General features: G+C 40.8%; 1 protein-coding gene across 3 annotated transcripts; it reads left to right on the plus strand.

The window, feature by feature from the left end:
- The first annotated feature begins 4,264 nt into the window (after nucleotides 1-4,264).
- Nucleotides 4,265-16,034, plus strand: LOC133492268 (calpain-5-like). Of its 3 annotated transcripts, none has more exons than XM_061804355.1 (13): nucleotides 4,265-4,347; nucleotides 6,635-6,826; nucleotides 8,037-8,168; nucleotides 8,496-8,704; nucleotides 9,317-9,509; nucleotides 9,591-9,781; nucleotides 11,235-11,312; nucleotides 11,399-11,594; nucleotides 11,690-11,812; nucleotides 13,094-13,296; nucleotides 13,409-13,530; nucleotides 13,623-13,759; nucleotides 15,414-16,034. In XM_061804355.1, exons 2-13 carry the CDS (start codon nucleotides 6,662-6,664, stop codon nucleotides 15,594-15,596), a joined length of 1,932 nt encoding a protein of 643 aa, XP_061660339.1. In that variant the 5' UTR covers nucleotides 4,265-4,347; nucleotides 6,635-6,661; the 3' UTR covers nucleotides 15,597-16,034. The 3 variants fall into 3 exon arrangements, with proteins under 3 accessions (XP_061660339.1, XP_061660340.1, XP_061660341.1); XM_061804356.1 differs by lacking the exon at nucleotides 4,265-4,347 and adding an exon at nucleotides 5,757-5,874; XM_061804357.1 differs by lacking the exon at nucleotides 4,265-4,347 and adding an exon at nucleotides 5,779-5,874 and having other exon boundaries at nucleotides 6,638-6,826.
- Nucleotides 16,035-16,093: the final 59 nt, after the last annotated feature.

The raw sequence follows: 16,093 nt of genomic DNA on the forward strand, positions 1-16,093 counted from the left end.
ACCATTTTGGGAGTAGTGAAACTTCATGACTCTCCAAAGAAGTTGTAGAAAATCAGTTTGTCGCAATAAAACTCAACTATCAAATTTCCTTTGCAATGATCTGCCACAAGATGGTGACGAGCACTATTTTTGTCTCATTTCAATGAACAATATATTGGAATTACTTGGCACCAGGACACACGATGGCGCTAAAGTACTGTATTTGTCGCTTTGTCCTGAAAACGAATAGACTGGCCAATCACAAAGAAAAACCTCTGTCAAAAATATTTTACTTGATTTCAGCTTCTGCAAGTGTACATAGTGTATAAGTATAAGTGTACTACACATGGGCACACATTAATACCATCTGATTACGTGGAGGTGTTCTATTGGGACTGGGGGGGGGGGTATAACAGAAAAATATTTGAGTTCATCTGAACCAGTGGTTTTTCAAACTTCTGTGGGTTTGTCTGACTGGGTGGGGCCTATTGCAGAAAATTTGAAACTGGGGAAGTTGAGACAATCTGCACCCTCCAGTCACGATGCCATTTAAAATCACAGTGCCCAAAGTCATTTAAGGGAAGTAAACTTTTAGTTAACGCTGCTTATAAATGTGTAATGAGCTAAAAAAAAAAAAAAAAGTCCTGTTTGTAAACTTTGTGGTATCAATTTGTCCGTTTCAAACTAAAAAAGCCTAAACCTCAGTGCCTGTGTAAAGATAAGGGGTGACCGCCTCCGTCTGCGATAAATGGAGACAAATTGGATCATGTTTCGTAAATATTGGCCGGACGGTCTGAGACGTTTCGGGCCACGTATTTGACCCGGCCACTTTCAATCACATTTAAACACAAGAGGCATTCACTGCCGCACAGTTACTCTGGGATAATTCTTTAAAAAATATGTATTGTTCTTTTGGGAAATGTGATAAATACCCAGAGCATAATTATGATCTTTATCAGTGTGGGATAAAAGTATGCCGTTGAGTAAGTCTTATTTAACCAGCCCGTGGTCGCCTACTAGAACACACTATCTAGATTAGAACACACACGTGCATTTTTACCATTTTTTTCCCCCCCAAATTTCCTTTGTTTCTTTTTTTTTTTTTTTTTTTTAAACAGCACTATGGAGGCAAAACAGAAACACTGCAAAAATTGCACTGTGATGTTGTATTATAACCATTTACACTTGGGACAACTTAAAGCCTTTAATAAATCTTACACATTTTGGAATATAAGAGAAAGTAGGAGGACCAGGAGGAAACCAACACAAGCGCACCGAGAACATGCAAATCCGAACCCAGAATCAATCTCAACCAGTGGTTCCCCAAATTTTTATATGAAGTAGAATTTCAAAAAAATATTTACAGTGAAGAAAACAAGTATTTGAACACCCTAGTATATTGCAAGTTCTGCCACTTAGAAATTATGGAGGGGTCCGAAATTTCCATTGTAGGTGCATGCCCACTGTGAGAGAGATAATCTAAAAAGAAAATCCAGGAATCACAATGTATGATTTTTTTTTTTTTTTTTTTTTTTAAACTGTGTGATACAGCTGCAAATAAGTATTTGAACCCCTGTCTAGCAGCTAGAATTCTGACCCTCAAAGACCCGTTAGTCCGCCTTTAAAAGTCCACCTCCACTCCATGAGTTCCTGAATCAGATGCACCTGTGTGAGGTTGTTAGCTGCATAAAGACATCTGTCCACCCCATACTATCAATAGGACTCAAACTTGTAACATGGCCAAGACCAAAGAGGTGTCCAAAGACACCAGAGACAAAATTGTACAACTCCACACAGCTGGAAAGGGCTACGGAGAAATTGCCAAGCAGCTTGGTGAAAAAAGGTCCACTGCTGGAGCAATCATTAGAAAATAGAAGAAGCTAAACATGACGGTCAATCTCAATCAGAGTGGAGCCCCATGCAAGATATCCCCTCGAGGCGTCTCAATGATCCTTAGAAAGGTGAGGAATCAGCCCAGGACTACACGGCAGGACTTGGTCAATGACCTGAAAAGAGCTGGGACCACCGTTTCCAAGGTGACTGTTGGTAATACACTAAGACGTCATGGTTTGAAATCATGCATGGCACGGAAGCTTCCCCTGCTTCAACCAGCACATGTCAAGGCCCGTCTTAAGTTTGCCAATGACCATTTGGATGATACAGAGGAGTCATGGGAGAAGGTTTTGTGGTCAGATGAGACCGAAATGGGACTTTTTGGTTACAACTCCACTTACCGTGTTTGGAGGAAAACGAATGATGAGTTCCATCCCAAGAACACTATCCCTACTGTAAAGCATGGAGGCATCATGCTTTGGGGGTGTTTTTCTGCACACGGGACAGGACGACTGCACGGTATTAAGGAGAGGATGACCCCGGCCAGGTGTTGTGAGATTTTGGGGAAAAACCTCTTTCCCTCAGCCAGCGCATTGAAGATGGGTCGTGGCTGGGTCTTTCAACATGGCAATGACCCGAAGCACACAGCCAGGAAAACCAAGGAGTGGCTTCGTAAAAAGCATATCAAGATTCTGCCGTGGCTTAGCCAGTCTCCTGACATAAACCCAATATCAAATCTTTGGAGGGAGCTAAAACTCCATGTTTCTCAGCGACAGCCCAGAAACCTGTCTGATCTAGAGAAGATCTGTGTGGAGGAGTGGACCAAAATCCCTCCTGCAGTGTATGCAAACCTGGTGAACAACCACAGGAAACCTTTGACCTCTGTAATTGCAAACAAAGGCTACTGTACCAAATATTAACATTGGTTTTCTCAGGTGTTCAAATACTTATTTGCAGCTGGATCACACAAATCATTAAAAAAAATCATACATTGTGATTCCTGGATTTTCTTTTTAGATTATCTCTCTCACAGTGGGCATGCATCTACAATGGAAATTTCAGACCCCTCCGTGATTTCCAAGTGGCAGAACTTGCAATAATTGCAGGGTGTAGGTCTCCAAGTGCCACCATCATGACTCACAAAACATAGCTACGCAGAAGTCTTCAGTCTCATCAAAAACAAGGCACAGTACATGGAATAAAACCCAATGTAGTTAAAATACAATTCACATAAAGGTTAAAACCTACCTAAATAAAAGATAAAACACTAACAGTTCTTCCAAATTAAATGCAAACATATTTTACCAATAAGTCCAACTGCTCAATGAGAGTCAGAATTTTGTTGCTATCAATACAAAGTTGACTACAAACCTCAATTGGAGTTGTGCTGAACTGCATTATAGTACAGTTTACGGCAACCGAAAATTATTTCTATTCATACACTCTCTCACTTTACTTCTAGAGGGGCTTATTAGACATTAGCAGCAAGTACTTTTGAATAATGACAGAGATTACAATTTCTGAGGTAATTGCTTGTGAGTGCTGGGAAGCTGCAGCTGAACTGAAATACTGTTGTTGACATGAAAGATTGCGGAAAGAAGTGGCGAGTACATGAAGTGTCTCTGAATTTGGGAATTGCATTGCGACAAATGGGGATTTTCAGGAATGTGATGATTAAGTTGCCAACATCATCCTGAATGAATCAGTCAAGCAATACGGGAGAAGGAGGTAAATATGTGAAAAGTGCGTGCTCGTATTGCATTTTAAATAACCCATCGATGCCCTTCTCAACTCACTCCTGATCCCCGAGATTTACTTTTAATTTTGATGCTTCTTCTTGAGCCAGTCCATTCATCTCCGGGGCAGGGCAGATTTGTCGTATTTCTCTTGGCTGTCTTGGAACATTCTTCTCCCCTTGCCTCTTTTTCCTTTACGGTAGATTTTTTTTTTTTTTTTTTTTTCTCCCCCTTTGGTCAAAGAGCTTCTTGTTCTCCCCGCTCGACTTCAATCCAGACAAGAGACTGCTTGCCAGTTTGTCTTTTCTATTACACGTCACCTACTGTGTCCAGACAGAATGGCCGTTTGTGCTGTTAATTGTCAGGGTTTGAAATACAAGTGACCTTTGGCCTCTTTCTGGGTGATTCCAAACAAAACCCTCTCTGTATAAAAGCTCGAGTCTGTTCCACACACACACTGCTCTGATGTTTTACGCACACAGTACAAAAACCGACGCAGCAGGTTTTGACTTGTTTCACCTACGAGGAGCTCGGAAGTGTTCAGTTTCAGTCTCCTCTTCTCAGCGGCTTCCGCTCATGGAGTTGCTGGTCAGACCAGTTTTCTACTCCTGGTTGTGGCCTAATTACTACATTCCATTCATGGAGTTTCCACAGTTTACAATCTGCATTTGAGCCCACCCCCGATCCGTTTTATGGAAACAGACTTTGAAACCCAAACGTGAGCTGCAGTCTCGATCCTTAAAGGTGATTTTTGATGTGACTGACCTCAGTAGACCAAGGACAAGACAGCTCTCTATTGGTGAGTGTCTCCTTTAATTACCTCATTTCTTTCTTATATTTCCCATCCTATAGACATTCTTTATGCACACCTACTGACAATTGATGTGCGAGATCTGATTTGCATATTTAACCACAAAATAATTCTATGCTCGTTGGCTAAGATAAAAAGTGTTTGTAATTTTTTGTCCTCATGTAGTCAACTGAGGTTACCAAACTTTTTAGAAAAACCTTTCAGTACAATGCATTGTCATCCTCTAAACTACAATAATAATGGGATTGTTAAATTAATAACTCTGTCAAAACTGGGCATAGCGATTAGGGCCCACGCTATTATTCACCTGGCGTGTTCAACTGGCCAGATTTCACCAATTTTGGCCTCCTTTCACCCGTAATCAGAAAAAAATCATTTGAAAAGTGGAATTTTCAAAGTATTGTAAAACACACAGCTTTTCTGCCTGTCATTCATATTGTTGTGTCAAACTCATTTTTGTCGGAGGCCACCTTGTAGTTATGTTTTCCCTCAGATGACCGTTATGACAAAGAAACCATAAAAAGCACCGAATCACGTCGCCATATTTACACATGAAATGTATGCACTAGTTTGGGAATCTGAAATGAATGGTAATGAGTTGTTCAATTATTGTTGATGTATGGTAACACAAAAATGATTGCAGTATCCCAACGTTATCATTTATGATATGACAATTTAAAATTTTGGGAAAGATGTTAACAAGAATCACGGCGGTCGACTCACATCATTTGCCTTCGCGGGCCACATAAACTCATGTGGTGGGCCAGATCTGGCCCCCGGGCTTTGTGTTTGACACCTGTGTTGTAAGTATGAAGTGAACAAGAACAAACAAACAAAAAAATCTATTTTGTTAGTTCTATATTTAACCGACACATCCATAAGTAGCATTTTTTCTGCAGTCGTATATTGGCTTTAAAATAACGTCGTTTGGCCGAAAAATAATGTCATTTGGAGCTAATAATATTCAATTAGGGCCTAATCTTGTCTTCTGTTATATTGGATTGTGCAGGTGCACATCACGAATGGGATGCTCCTTAATGTGTTTCACCTTTAAACACGAGATACTCCAAAAGTGAAATCTAATAGCCAAGAACACACATTCGACTGTGATATGATATGCTAAATATGTTTGGGCCCCTATAAACACCTGACCAAAATACACTGCATGATCACATTAGCCTGGAACTCCAAAAGAGATAACAAACACACACACATACACGCACAAAGTCAGTGCTGTGTACAATAGTTTCTTCCCCTGGAACGTCACCTCGGTCAAGCTTTAAATCTTCAAGTCAGCTGTGAAAGTCATTTCCCGTAGGTTCAATAGAGTAAAACAATATAAGCGGAAGTTTACACATAAGAGGAGAGCGGTGGAAACTTCAGCAGAAAGGGTGCGGCTCCAACAATGCCATAATGGGCCGACGCGTTGTGGGAGGGCAAAGGCGGGCAGGCAGGTAAAAACCCTCAGGAGCTTCCTCATTGTGGAGCAGGAAAGAATTCATCCCAGCGTGTAAGGTATGCTCAACTTGTATGTTTCTCTCTCTAATATGATTTACATAAAATTGGCCATCGAAGTCCAGTAGAACCGTTGCATCGTTATTATTTCACTCACTTTTCTTCTGCAGATGCATTGAATGGAAAGATAAGGCGGAGGCGTCTTTGTTTTGTCGTGTCATATGTTCAGTAAACATTCCGGGTTGTCAAATGAATACGACATAAAGAGCATTATTAACTTTCTAAAAGCAACATTTGTGGGAGCTCCTGATAGGAATCATATAACCCAATGTTTTAGTAATGTAAAATAAAACCAAAACAGAAAATGTAACTTTAGACTTCATTATAATGTTGACCTGGGAATATTTGATGGCCTCAGTGTGATTTATTTGGGCCATACAGTCAGCATGAAGGAGTCACCCAAACTTTAAACATCAATGTACAATTTCATGGTTCATTGCTCCTTCAGTCATGTGACCCTTCCAGATGCTCTATCGTCAACCTGGGCCTATGTTGCTAAGTTTTGTTTTGATTGTTGCTTCCATTGTGCCCAACGTCATAACTTGAGTGTTGTCGCATGTTCATTTGTCGGATGGTTTGAGTTTTGAAACGCATTCAATATCTCATTTAAAATAGCAGATCGAGGCTCCCTTTCCCAATTTTCTATTGGGGATTGAAAGTTTCAGATATTTATTGGCAGGATTTTCCAAAAAGTATGGGGGGTGGGGGTGGTGAAGCACTCAATATGCTTCATCTTAAAGTGTGTCATCCCCTCGTACAGCAGCTGTGAGCCTTCTACTTGAGAACCATGTTCTCTTCTGCGGCCCCCTACAAGAACCAGCACTATGCTGCGCTGAAGAAGGACTGTATCAAGAGTAAGAAACTGTTTGAAGATCCAGAGTTCCCGTCCATAGATGCGTCGCTGTATTTTCGGAAACCACCACCCGGTAGGGTGCATTGGAAACGTCCTGGGGTGAGTGGCACTGCTTCCGCTTTGAAAACTTGTGGACATGAACAAGAACATTCCAGACTGGCTGGAAAAGATTCCACAATTTCTTTGGGAATATAAACAAAATGTTCCTGTCTAAAGCTCATCAAATATATCTACGTGCTGGGTACGGTTTTGGACCTGAAGTGGTCTGCTGTTATTGCCCCATACAACAAAGTGAATTAAGAGCAAGAAAAAAACATTGAATAAATATTGGGATTTATTATTTGCTATTTACATTTTTTCATATATATATAATTATTTTAAGTGTCATTTTAATTATATATTATTTGATTAAATATTCTATACTATGCATGAATCACTATTGTTCTTATGTAACAGTATCCCAATTAAATATTTTTTAAATAAGAATAACAAGAGGACATTTAAATTATTCCAAAAATATGACTTTAACAAAAAAACATTTGAAAATATATATATATTATTGTCAGGAAATCTTAGCAGTTTCAAAATGACCTACCACATTGCTCTGATGCCATCACCACAATTTACTATGCTGTATTGTTTGGGATTAGAGTATTATATATAGTATAATAATTTTTAATAGTAATATTATAATAATAGTAAAATAGTATAAACATTTGGAAAATAATCAACCCTAGGAGTTCAGCATATATATATATATATATATATATATATATATATATATATTATATATATATACACACACACACACACACACACACACACACACACAGGGTGCCCCAAAAAATTGCATACACACTTTAAATAATCATAAACTTGATGTTTCTAGTAATTTGAGTAATTTTTAACATGTAAAGTTTTTTTTTACAGACATTATTTAAAGTATGTATGCATTTTTGTGGACACCCTGGGACACCTTCTTCATCCATTTTCGGAGCCGCTTATCCTCACAAGCATCGTGGGAGAGCTGGTGCCTACTGCAGCTTTCATCGGGCAGGAGGCAGGGTAGACCTTGAACTGGTGCCATCCAATCGCAGGCCAAATAGAGACGAGCAACCATTCAAATGCACATTCACACCGAAGGATAATTTAGAGTCTTAAATGCACATAAGAAACACACTTTTGGAGTGTAACTCAAACGGAGTTACCAATTATGTTCCCTTGCCATATACTGTACATACTACTTAACAACTGCTCCTTGTCAAACCGTGTGATGTTATTTGTTGATAATCTAACTATTGTCGTGCAGGAGATCAGTAATGATCCTCATCTGTTTGTGGAGGGTGTCAGCGCCCATGACTTGAACCAGGGCTCTGTGGGGAACTGCTGGTTTGTGGCCGCCTGCTCGTGTCTGGCCCTGAAACCAAACCTCTGGAAGAAGGTGAGCTTAATGGGTTGCATGAGCTGGGATATTTGCGAGAAGGTTCATATTAGCTGACAGCAGGAATTCACCTGAGGCTGTTTCAGTCATCCAAGTGAATCTCAATTTTCTTGGGCCATTTTTTTTTTTTTTTTTTTTTTTGGATGGGTTCTTTTTTTTTTTTTTTTTTTTTTAAGGTCTTGGGAAAAAAAATGTTGAAACTATAAGTTGTCTCTGAGTCCTAATTTTCAAAATTTAAAGGCCTGTATATACCAAGAAATAAGGACAATATTTATTTATTTATTTATTTTTATTTATTTATTTTTTTTTTTTTTTATGTGTATCCAGGTAATCCCAGACTGGAAAGAGCAGGAGTGGGACTCGAAACATCCGGAGAACTATGCCGGAATCTTTCACTTTCAGTTTTGGGTGTTTGGAGAGTGGGTGGATGTGGTAGTGGATGACCGGCTTCCTACAATCAATGGAGAGCTCATTTACTGTCACTCGAAAGACAACAATGAATTCTGGAGTGCTCTGCTGGAAAAAGCCTACGCAAAGTGAGTCAATCACGTATGAATTATGTTAAATATCAAAACAATTGAGCGACACGGTGGATCAGCTGATGATAACTATATAAACTCCAGAGGGAATCTCATTGAAATCTGAAAAAACAATTGAGAGAAGTTGTTGTATTTGTGGGCGGCACAGTGGGGCAGCTGGCAAAGCGTTGGCCTCACAATTCTGAGGACCTGGGTTCAATCCCGGCCCCGCCTGTGTGGAGTTTGCATGTTCTCCCTGTGCCTGCGAGGGTTTTCTCCGGGCACTCCGTTTTCCTCCCACATCCCAAACACATGCAACATTGATCGGACACTCTAAATTCCCCCTCAGTGTGCCTCCTGCCCGTTGACAGCTGGGTTAGGCTCCGGCACTCCCTGCGACCCTTGTGAGGATAAGCGGCTAAGAAAACGGATGGATGGATCAAAACAATTGTGGACTGGAGCAACTCAGCATCAAGCAACATGCACAAATTTCTACAGCCAGTGTAAAAGTCCCTGTTGTTGAAATCAGTTTTTTTTTTTTTTTTTTGTGTGTATGTGGTAGTTGATAAAATTCCACTGATAGTGAATAAACAAATAAAACCCTGAACGTGACTTGGACCATGTGCGCAGGCTCTCAGGCTGCTATGAGTCGCTGGAGGGGGGCAACACTGGGGATGCTGTGGTGGACTTTAGTGGCGCTGTGGCGGAGGCCATCAATCTGGAAGCGGAGGTTTACTATAAAGACCAGGAGAAGCTAGACCATCTCTTTGCGGATCTCCTCAAAGTCTATGACCGTGGCGGAATCATAAGTTGCTCTATCAAGGTGTGTGCCGTGTCCTCGTGTTTGAGTGGTCTACTCTGAAACGAAACGGTCTTAACATGCGAGATCTTTTCTTTTCATTAGGCAGAACCTCACGAACTTGAGCTCAAGTTGGCTAACGGGCTGGTGAAAGGTCACGCCTACTCGGTGACGGCGGTGAACAGGGTGCGTTTGGGTCACGGGCTGCTGGCCTACTTCAAGAATGAAACCATCCCCATGATCCGCATGAGGAATCCCTGGGGCAAGACTGAGTGGAACGGAGCCTGGAGTGACAGGTGAGAAGCGTGACAATCACCCCAAGCGTACATCCAAATTCATCCATCCACTTTCGAAAGCGCTTGTCCTCATTAGACTCTTTGAGAAAGAGGTTTGCTACACCCTCACCTGGTTGCCAGTCATTTTCGTGGCACACACAAAAGGGTTCTGGTGAGAAAATGTGCTTGCAATTGTAAAGTAAAGTAATTATGACACAGACTTTCTGCCAAAATGAAAAAAAAAATCCCATTTAGTACAAAAAATGTTGCATTAGTGGGCCACATAAAGTGATGTGGCTGGCCAGATCTGGCCCCTGAGCCTTGAGTTCGACACCTGTGATATAAGGTATAAATGTACTGTACGTTATATCAACAAGAGTGTCTCTTTCTACAGATACTACAGTGAAGAAAATAAGTATTTGAACACCCTGCTATATTGCAAGTTCTCCCACTTAGAAATCATGGAGGGGTCTGAAATTTTCATCATAGGTGTGCATGTCCACTGTGAGAGAGATAATCTAAAAGGAAAAATCCAGAAATCACAAATCATGATTTTTTTTTAACAATTTATTTGTGTGATACAGCTGCAAATAAGTATTTGAACACCTGAGAAAACCAATGTTAATATTTGGTACACTAGCCTTTGTTTGTCAGAATTCTAGCTGATAGATGTCCAAATACTTACAGGTATTTGCAGCTGTATCACACAAATAAATTGTTAAAAAAATCCTACATTGTGATTTCTGGATTTTTCTTTTTAGATTATCTCTCTCACAGTGGACATTCCTACCTACGATGAAAATTTCAGACCCCTCCATGATTTCTAAGTGGGAGAACTTGCAATATAGCAAGGTGTTCAAATACTTATTTTCTTCACTGTATATATACATGCTATGAACAGGCCACGACTATGGTCATGAGATGAATAGTATTCCAGTTTTACTGAGAATATTTGGAAGGAAGAGTGGGTTAATATTGCCAAGTCAGCAGTTAGCACAAACTGTGAATGTATTCATTCAGTTGTAGGACACTACATGCACTCATACACGAGGATTCTTTTGATGTTCTTTTCTGCCCAACATTTCCATGTTGTTATAATTAGTGTTATTGAGTTCGATTTGTTGTGGGCTTGTTGTTGACATCCACTGCTTCATCCTCATCCTTGTTGTATTTCAATTCCACTGTGCATCGTTTTGTTTTTATTTTTCAGTTGTACTGTGTAGGTTGTAATTAAGGCCAGTGGTTATCATGTATGGCACACAGTTGTAAGGGTTTGAAGACGCATCTTGCGGAATGACCTGGTGACTCGTCCAGGGTCTATTCCACCCCACCACTTGCCCATAACAACCCAAAAAGGAAAAGCGGCATTTCTAGTGGATGGATTTAGAAAAAATCGGCTACTTTGAACAGGGGTGTGTTCACTTTCTTTACTCAATGTGTAATCATTTATCCTATTGTCGTCCTATCCTGTCAGCTCTGAGGAATGGGCAAAGGTTGGTGACACAGAAAGAGGTAACCTCGGCATCACAGTGGAGGACGACGGCGAGTTCTGGTGTGGAATCTTTTTTTTTTTTTTTTTTAAACAATCCTCCATGAGGCACAACGTCCTTGAACCATTTTTCCTTTGGACTTCCACAGGATGTCTTTCACAGACTGGTGCAAGCACTTTACGGATGCCGACTTGTGCCGCCTCATCAATACGTCGCTGCTCAGCATCCACAAGACCTGGCATGAGGTGGTCCACTTTGGGAGCTGGACCAAGCAAGCGGAGCCTCTTTTAAACCGCTGCGGTGGCTGCGCTAACCACAAGTCCACCTTCTTGCAGAACCCGCAGGTGGAATGGAGCATCATTATGCAATATATGGACCTCATCCTGAGTGAGGGAAGATTGTAATATGCGTGTTCTGATTTCTCCCAATTTTTTTGTAGTACATATTTGATGTCACAAAGGAAGCCGACGAAGTGCTTGTCTCATTACAACAAAGAGATATGAAAATCCACAGGAAATTTGGTCAAGGGGAAAATCTGACAATTGGCTTCAGCATCTTCAAGGTAAAATGACGCTATGGGAAGTAACAACAGAAGTTATACAAAGCATAATAATAACAAACTAAAATCCTGTACGGTGAAACGACTCAAACATATTGAATATGGAACAGAAAAGTGTTATTAGAACTGCCAACTAGTGGTTTTATAGGTATAGGAACTACACATGTATGTATAAATGGATAAATGGTGTATTTACATTAGCACATGTAAATAGAAAGTGCATTTGATTGATATTTTCTCATGTGGCAAATGTCATTTAGGGTTGCATGCTGAGGGTCACATGTAAGTCTGCATCCAGACGAATGCAGTCACAGGCCAAAATACGATTTGTTTCGGGGGGAGAAAGAAGGCCCCCTTTTTTTTCCTTTTTGGCTTGGGCCGAAGACTGAGCAAATGGTTTATAATGACACTTATTAAGTTTATCCGATCATATCAGGCCTTTTCACCAGGACACTAAATCATAGCAAAGAATGCAATCATTTGAGGTGATTGTTTCAAGCTGAACAAACCTCACAGGACATTCCAGACAGTGACACAACCAACTCTTTTTCTTCTGCAATCTTTAATATTTAATATATGCATTCTCACAAAAGGTTTCAGTACTTTCCAAACATCCACTTGTGCCAAACCTTTTCCTGTAATGCAATTGACTTGACATCTGGCTACGGTCAAACACACATCGTACGCTTTTATTGTGACGACTGCTGACAATTGCGAAGATTCTGGACAGCATTTACAAGCAAGATTTCATTTTAAGGAGCAGCTGTCTGCACATGGCCAACTGGGGACATCCATTTAACCCTTGTTGTCCCATCTTGATAATAGACTCCTCCCCCGGTTGTACATGGTGGGAAAATGATAAAATGTTTCAGTGAGACTCTTAATGGATGTCAACAATATACTGTAGCTGATTTTGACCTTGTCATGGATGAAGGCTAGCTTTCTGAAAATGTCCTTGTTTCTTTTCATACAAAGCTTCATATGTTTCATGTAAGATCAATGAGACAATGGCACTTACAATTTAAGATCATAATCTAATAATCATTAAAAAAAATCATAACTGTAAAAGCAACTTCAATTTCATCCGGATATAAACACAGTGTGGTACAATCCTGCAGATGCACATTAAATTTCAACACAATCTGATGAGGAAGCATAAACTAGTCTCTTCAGTGCTATGGTTTGAATTCTTTATGCTGACACCGGAAGTAGAAAATGTCACATTTCCCTCATTGAAACCGTTGGGATTCAAAGGCAGGTCGATTTTCTATCTATCCATCTCAGGTGGAACTGAACAGAAAATACAGGTTGCATGACATTCTGACCCAGAAGTGCATGGCAACGTCGACCTACATCAATGCCCGCACGGTCTTCATGAGGTGCACGTTGGAGCAGGGACGCTACGTCATCCTCCCAACCACCTTCAAGCCTCACATTCTGGGCGACTACATGCTCCGACTCTTCACGGATCTGGACTCAGGCTGCAGGTACTGTCCAGGTCTCCCCACATGTTTTTCTTTGCTGCTGTTAGCATTCCAAACGTGGTGGAGTGTGGTTCTCCATTCGGGCTCTCAGGTCATCAATATTCTGTGCTTCCAGGGAGCTGAGCTTGGATAAGCCCCGGGTGAGATGCTGGAGTTCCTTCCTGGGATACCCGCAAGTGGTGACCCACGTTTACGTGCATGCTGCTGAAGGACTGCAGAATCAGGACAGTTCGGGGGGTCAGTGGCGTGGTTTTAAGCTATATTTTCCCAGAATAGCTTGAAAGCTTTCCACCTCAGGTCCCAGGCATCATCCCCATGTTTCCATGCAGGCGCAGACCCATATGTGATCATAAGCTCTGAGGGCAACTCTGTAAAATCTGCAATCCAGAAGGACACTTTAACACCAGAATTTGGAACTAGTGGTATTTTCTACAGGAAGAAGCCCAGGAAGCCTTTAACTGTGCAGGTAAGACATGAGTGCACAGGTTTGTCAACTATTGCTGTTCACACTTTGTATAGCCTCCTAATTTTGAATTTAAAATAAATAAATATGCTTTTGGTCTGTTATGCAGCCCTTTATTAGGCATCCATAGCATTTTAAGATCAAGTTCTTAGTGATTTCTGAACTTTGTAATCCTTTTATAAAGACGCACATTATAGCTTCATTGAAACATTCTTCCATTCATTTTCTGAGCTGCTTATCCTCACCAGGGTAGCAGGAGTGCCAGAGCCTATCCCAGCTATCTTTGGGAAAGAGGTGGGGTACTCCCTCAACTGGTTGCTAGCCAGTTGCAGGGCACATAGAAGCAGCTATTTGGACTCACATTCAGTCTTCAGTTAACTTAGGATGCACATGTTTGGGGATGTGGGAGGGAACCGGACTGGACGGAGAAAACCCGTGCAAGCTCCACACAGGCGGGGCCGGGATTTGTACCCAAGTCCTCAGAACTCTGAGGCAGATGCTCTAATGGTTAGAGACTAACCAGTCTTCCACCCAGCAGCCATGTTAAAAGATTTTTTTCCTTTTTTTATACTGCCAGTAAGTGACTGCGTCCACACCCCACCAAAATAATATATCTATATATAAAATATTTAAAAAATAATAATAATAAGGCAGCACGGTGGATCAGCTGGGAAGCGTTCTGTTCACAGTTCTGAGATCTCGGGTGTAATCCCGGCCCACCTGTATAGAGTTTGCATGTTCTCCCACATCCCAAAAACGTGCAAGATTAATTGGAGACACTGAATTGGCCCGAGGTGTGATTGCGAGTGTGACTGTTTGTCTCCATTTGCCCTGTGATTGACTGGCAACCAGTTCAGGGTGTACCCCACCTCCTGCCTGTTGACAGCTGGGATAGGCTCCAGCACTCAACGCGACACTCGTGAGGATAGGTGGCTAAGAAAATGGATGGATGTATGGATGGATGGGAGGATGGAAAAATCCAATAATTGGTTTGGGGGAAAAATGGAAAAAAATAACTGTGCATTAGTTGAATCGACAGGGTCCACCATAGTGATTATCCATCCATCCATTTTCAACAACGCTAATCTTGGTTTGGGTCACGGGGCTCTAGAGCCTATCCCAGCTGGGATAGGCTGTGGCCCAACTCAATAAATAAACAGTAGGGAAGATGTATAGATTAAAGATAATTTAAGATGTATTTTGAGAGACAAAGTGTGTTCATGGAACAAATTAAACTCATATCCCAAGGCGTACCTTTGTATAATAATAATAATAATTTTTGAGTAGTCCATTATTTTCAACACATTGGCATTTTCAATGTAGTGCACTTGCATATGTTTTTTTTTTTTTTTTTTTTTTTTTTTTTTTTTTTTACATGAGTAGCAGCTCAATTAAGTAATATGCTTGTAAAGGCTGAAATGACAACCAAATCTGCAACTGACTGGTGAGCAAGCAGCCTGAAAGTCTGCTCGGATATGCTCCAGCTCAGCTGAGACCCTAATGAGGACAAATACTCTACAGAATTGGATAAATAAATAATAGCATAGCTAGCATTGAACTTGAATTGACTTGGTCAGGTTTACTCATTGCAATTAAATGGAAGTAAAAATCTAAGTACAAGTCCTTTTGTCTCTCAAAACTGCCTGCTCGACATCAGATCTGGAACAGTAACGCAGTGCAGGACCAGTTCATGGGCCAAGTGGTGCTGTCCGGTTCTCCAAAGGACATCACCGATCCTCAAAGGCTTCAGCTGAGGAAGCAAGGCAGCAACATGGCCGACGAGATGCCCGGCAGCATAACTTTGAGAATAATCACGTCCACTCAGCTCACCGCCATTTGAGCCTCAACCACTGACTGCACGAGTTCAAACGGAACTGTGAAACTATGACGACAACTTTCCATTAAGGTCTTCGCTTTCTATAATTTGCATATTTGTAAAGCAAAACCATGTTGGACAGTGTGAATGTCTTTTTTTACGTGTAACTTATACATACTACTATGATCTGGCTTTTCATACTATTATGATCTGGCTTACAAATACTGTATATTGTATAACTCCCGAGATCATCTCTAAGGCTCATAATAATTTGTTCATTTTATAAGTCATTGTCATATACACTTAACCACTGTTTTTAAAGATGTTACTGCATTGCATTGTACAGAGAGATGTTTCTAGTATTATGGTGACCTTATAAGGGGCAAAATATTAGAAACAGCACCAAATATGATGTATAAATACCTGCTTAATATGTGACACTGTCAGTATTTTCTTTGTTCATAAAGGTCTTGTATTGATCTCATTGGTGTTGTGGAGTTGTACCTAATGAAGTGTCCGCT

This window comes from Syngnathoides biaculeatus, chromosome 18 (genome assembly GCF_019802595.1).
Source record: "Syngnathoides biaculeatus isolate LvHL_M chromosome 18, ASM1980259v1, whole genome shotgun sequence".
Taxonomy (NCBI): domain Eukaryota; kingdom Metazoa; phylum Chordata; class Actinopteri; order Syngnathiformes; family Syngnathidae; genus Syngnathoides; species Syngnathoides biaculeatus.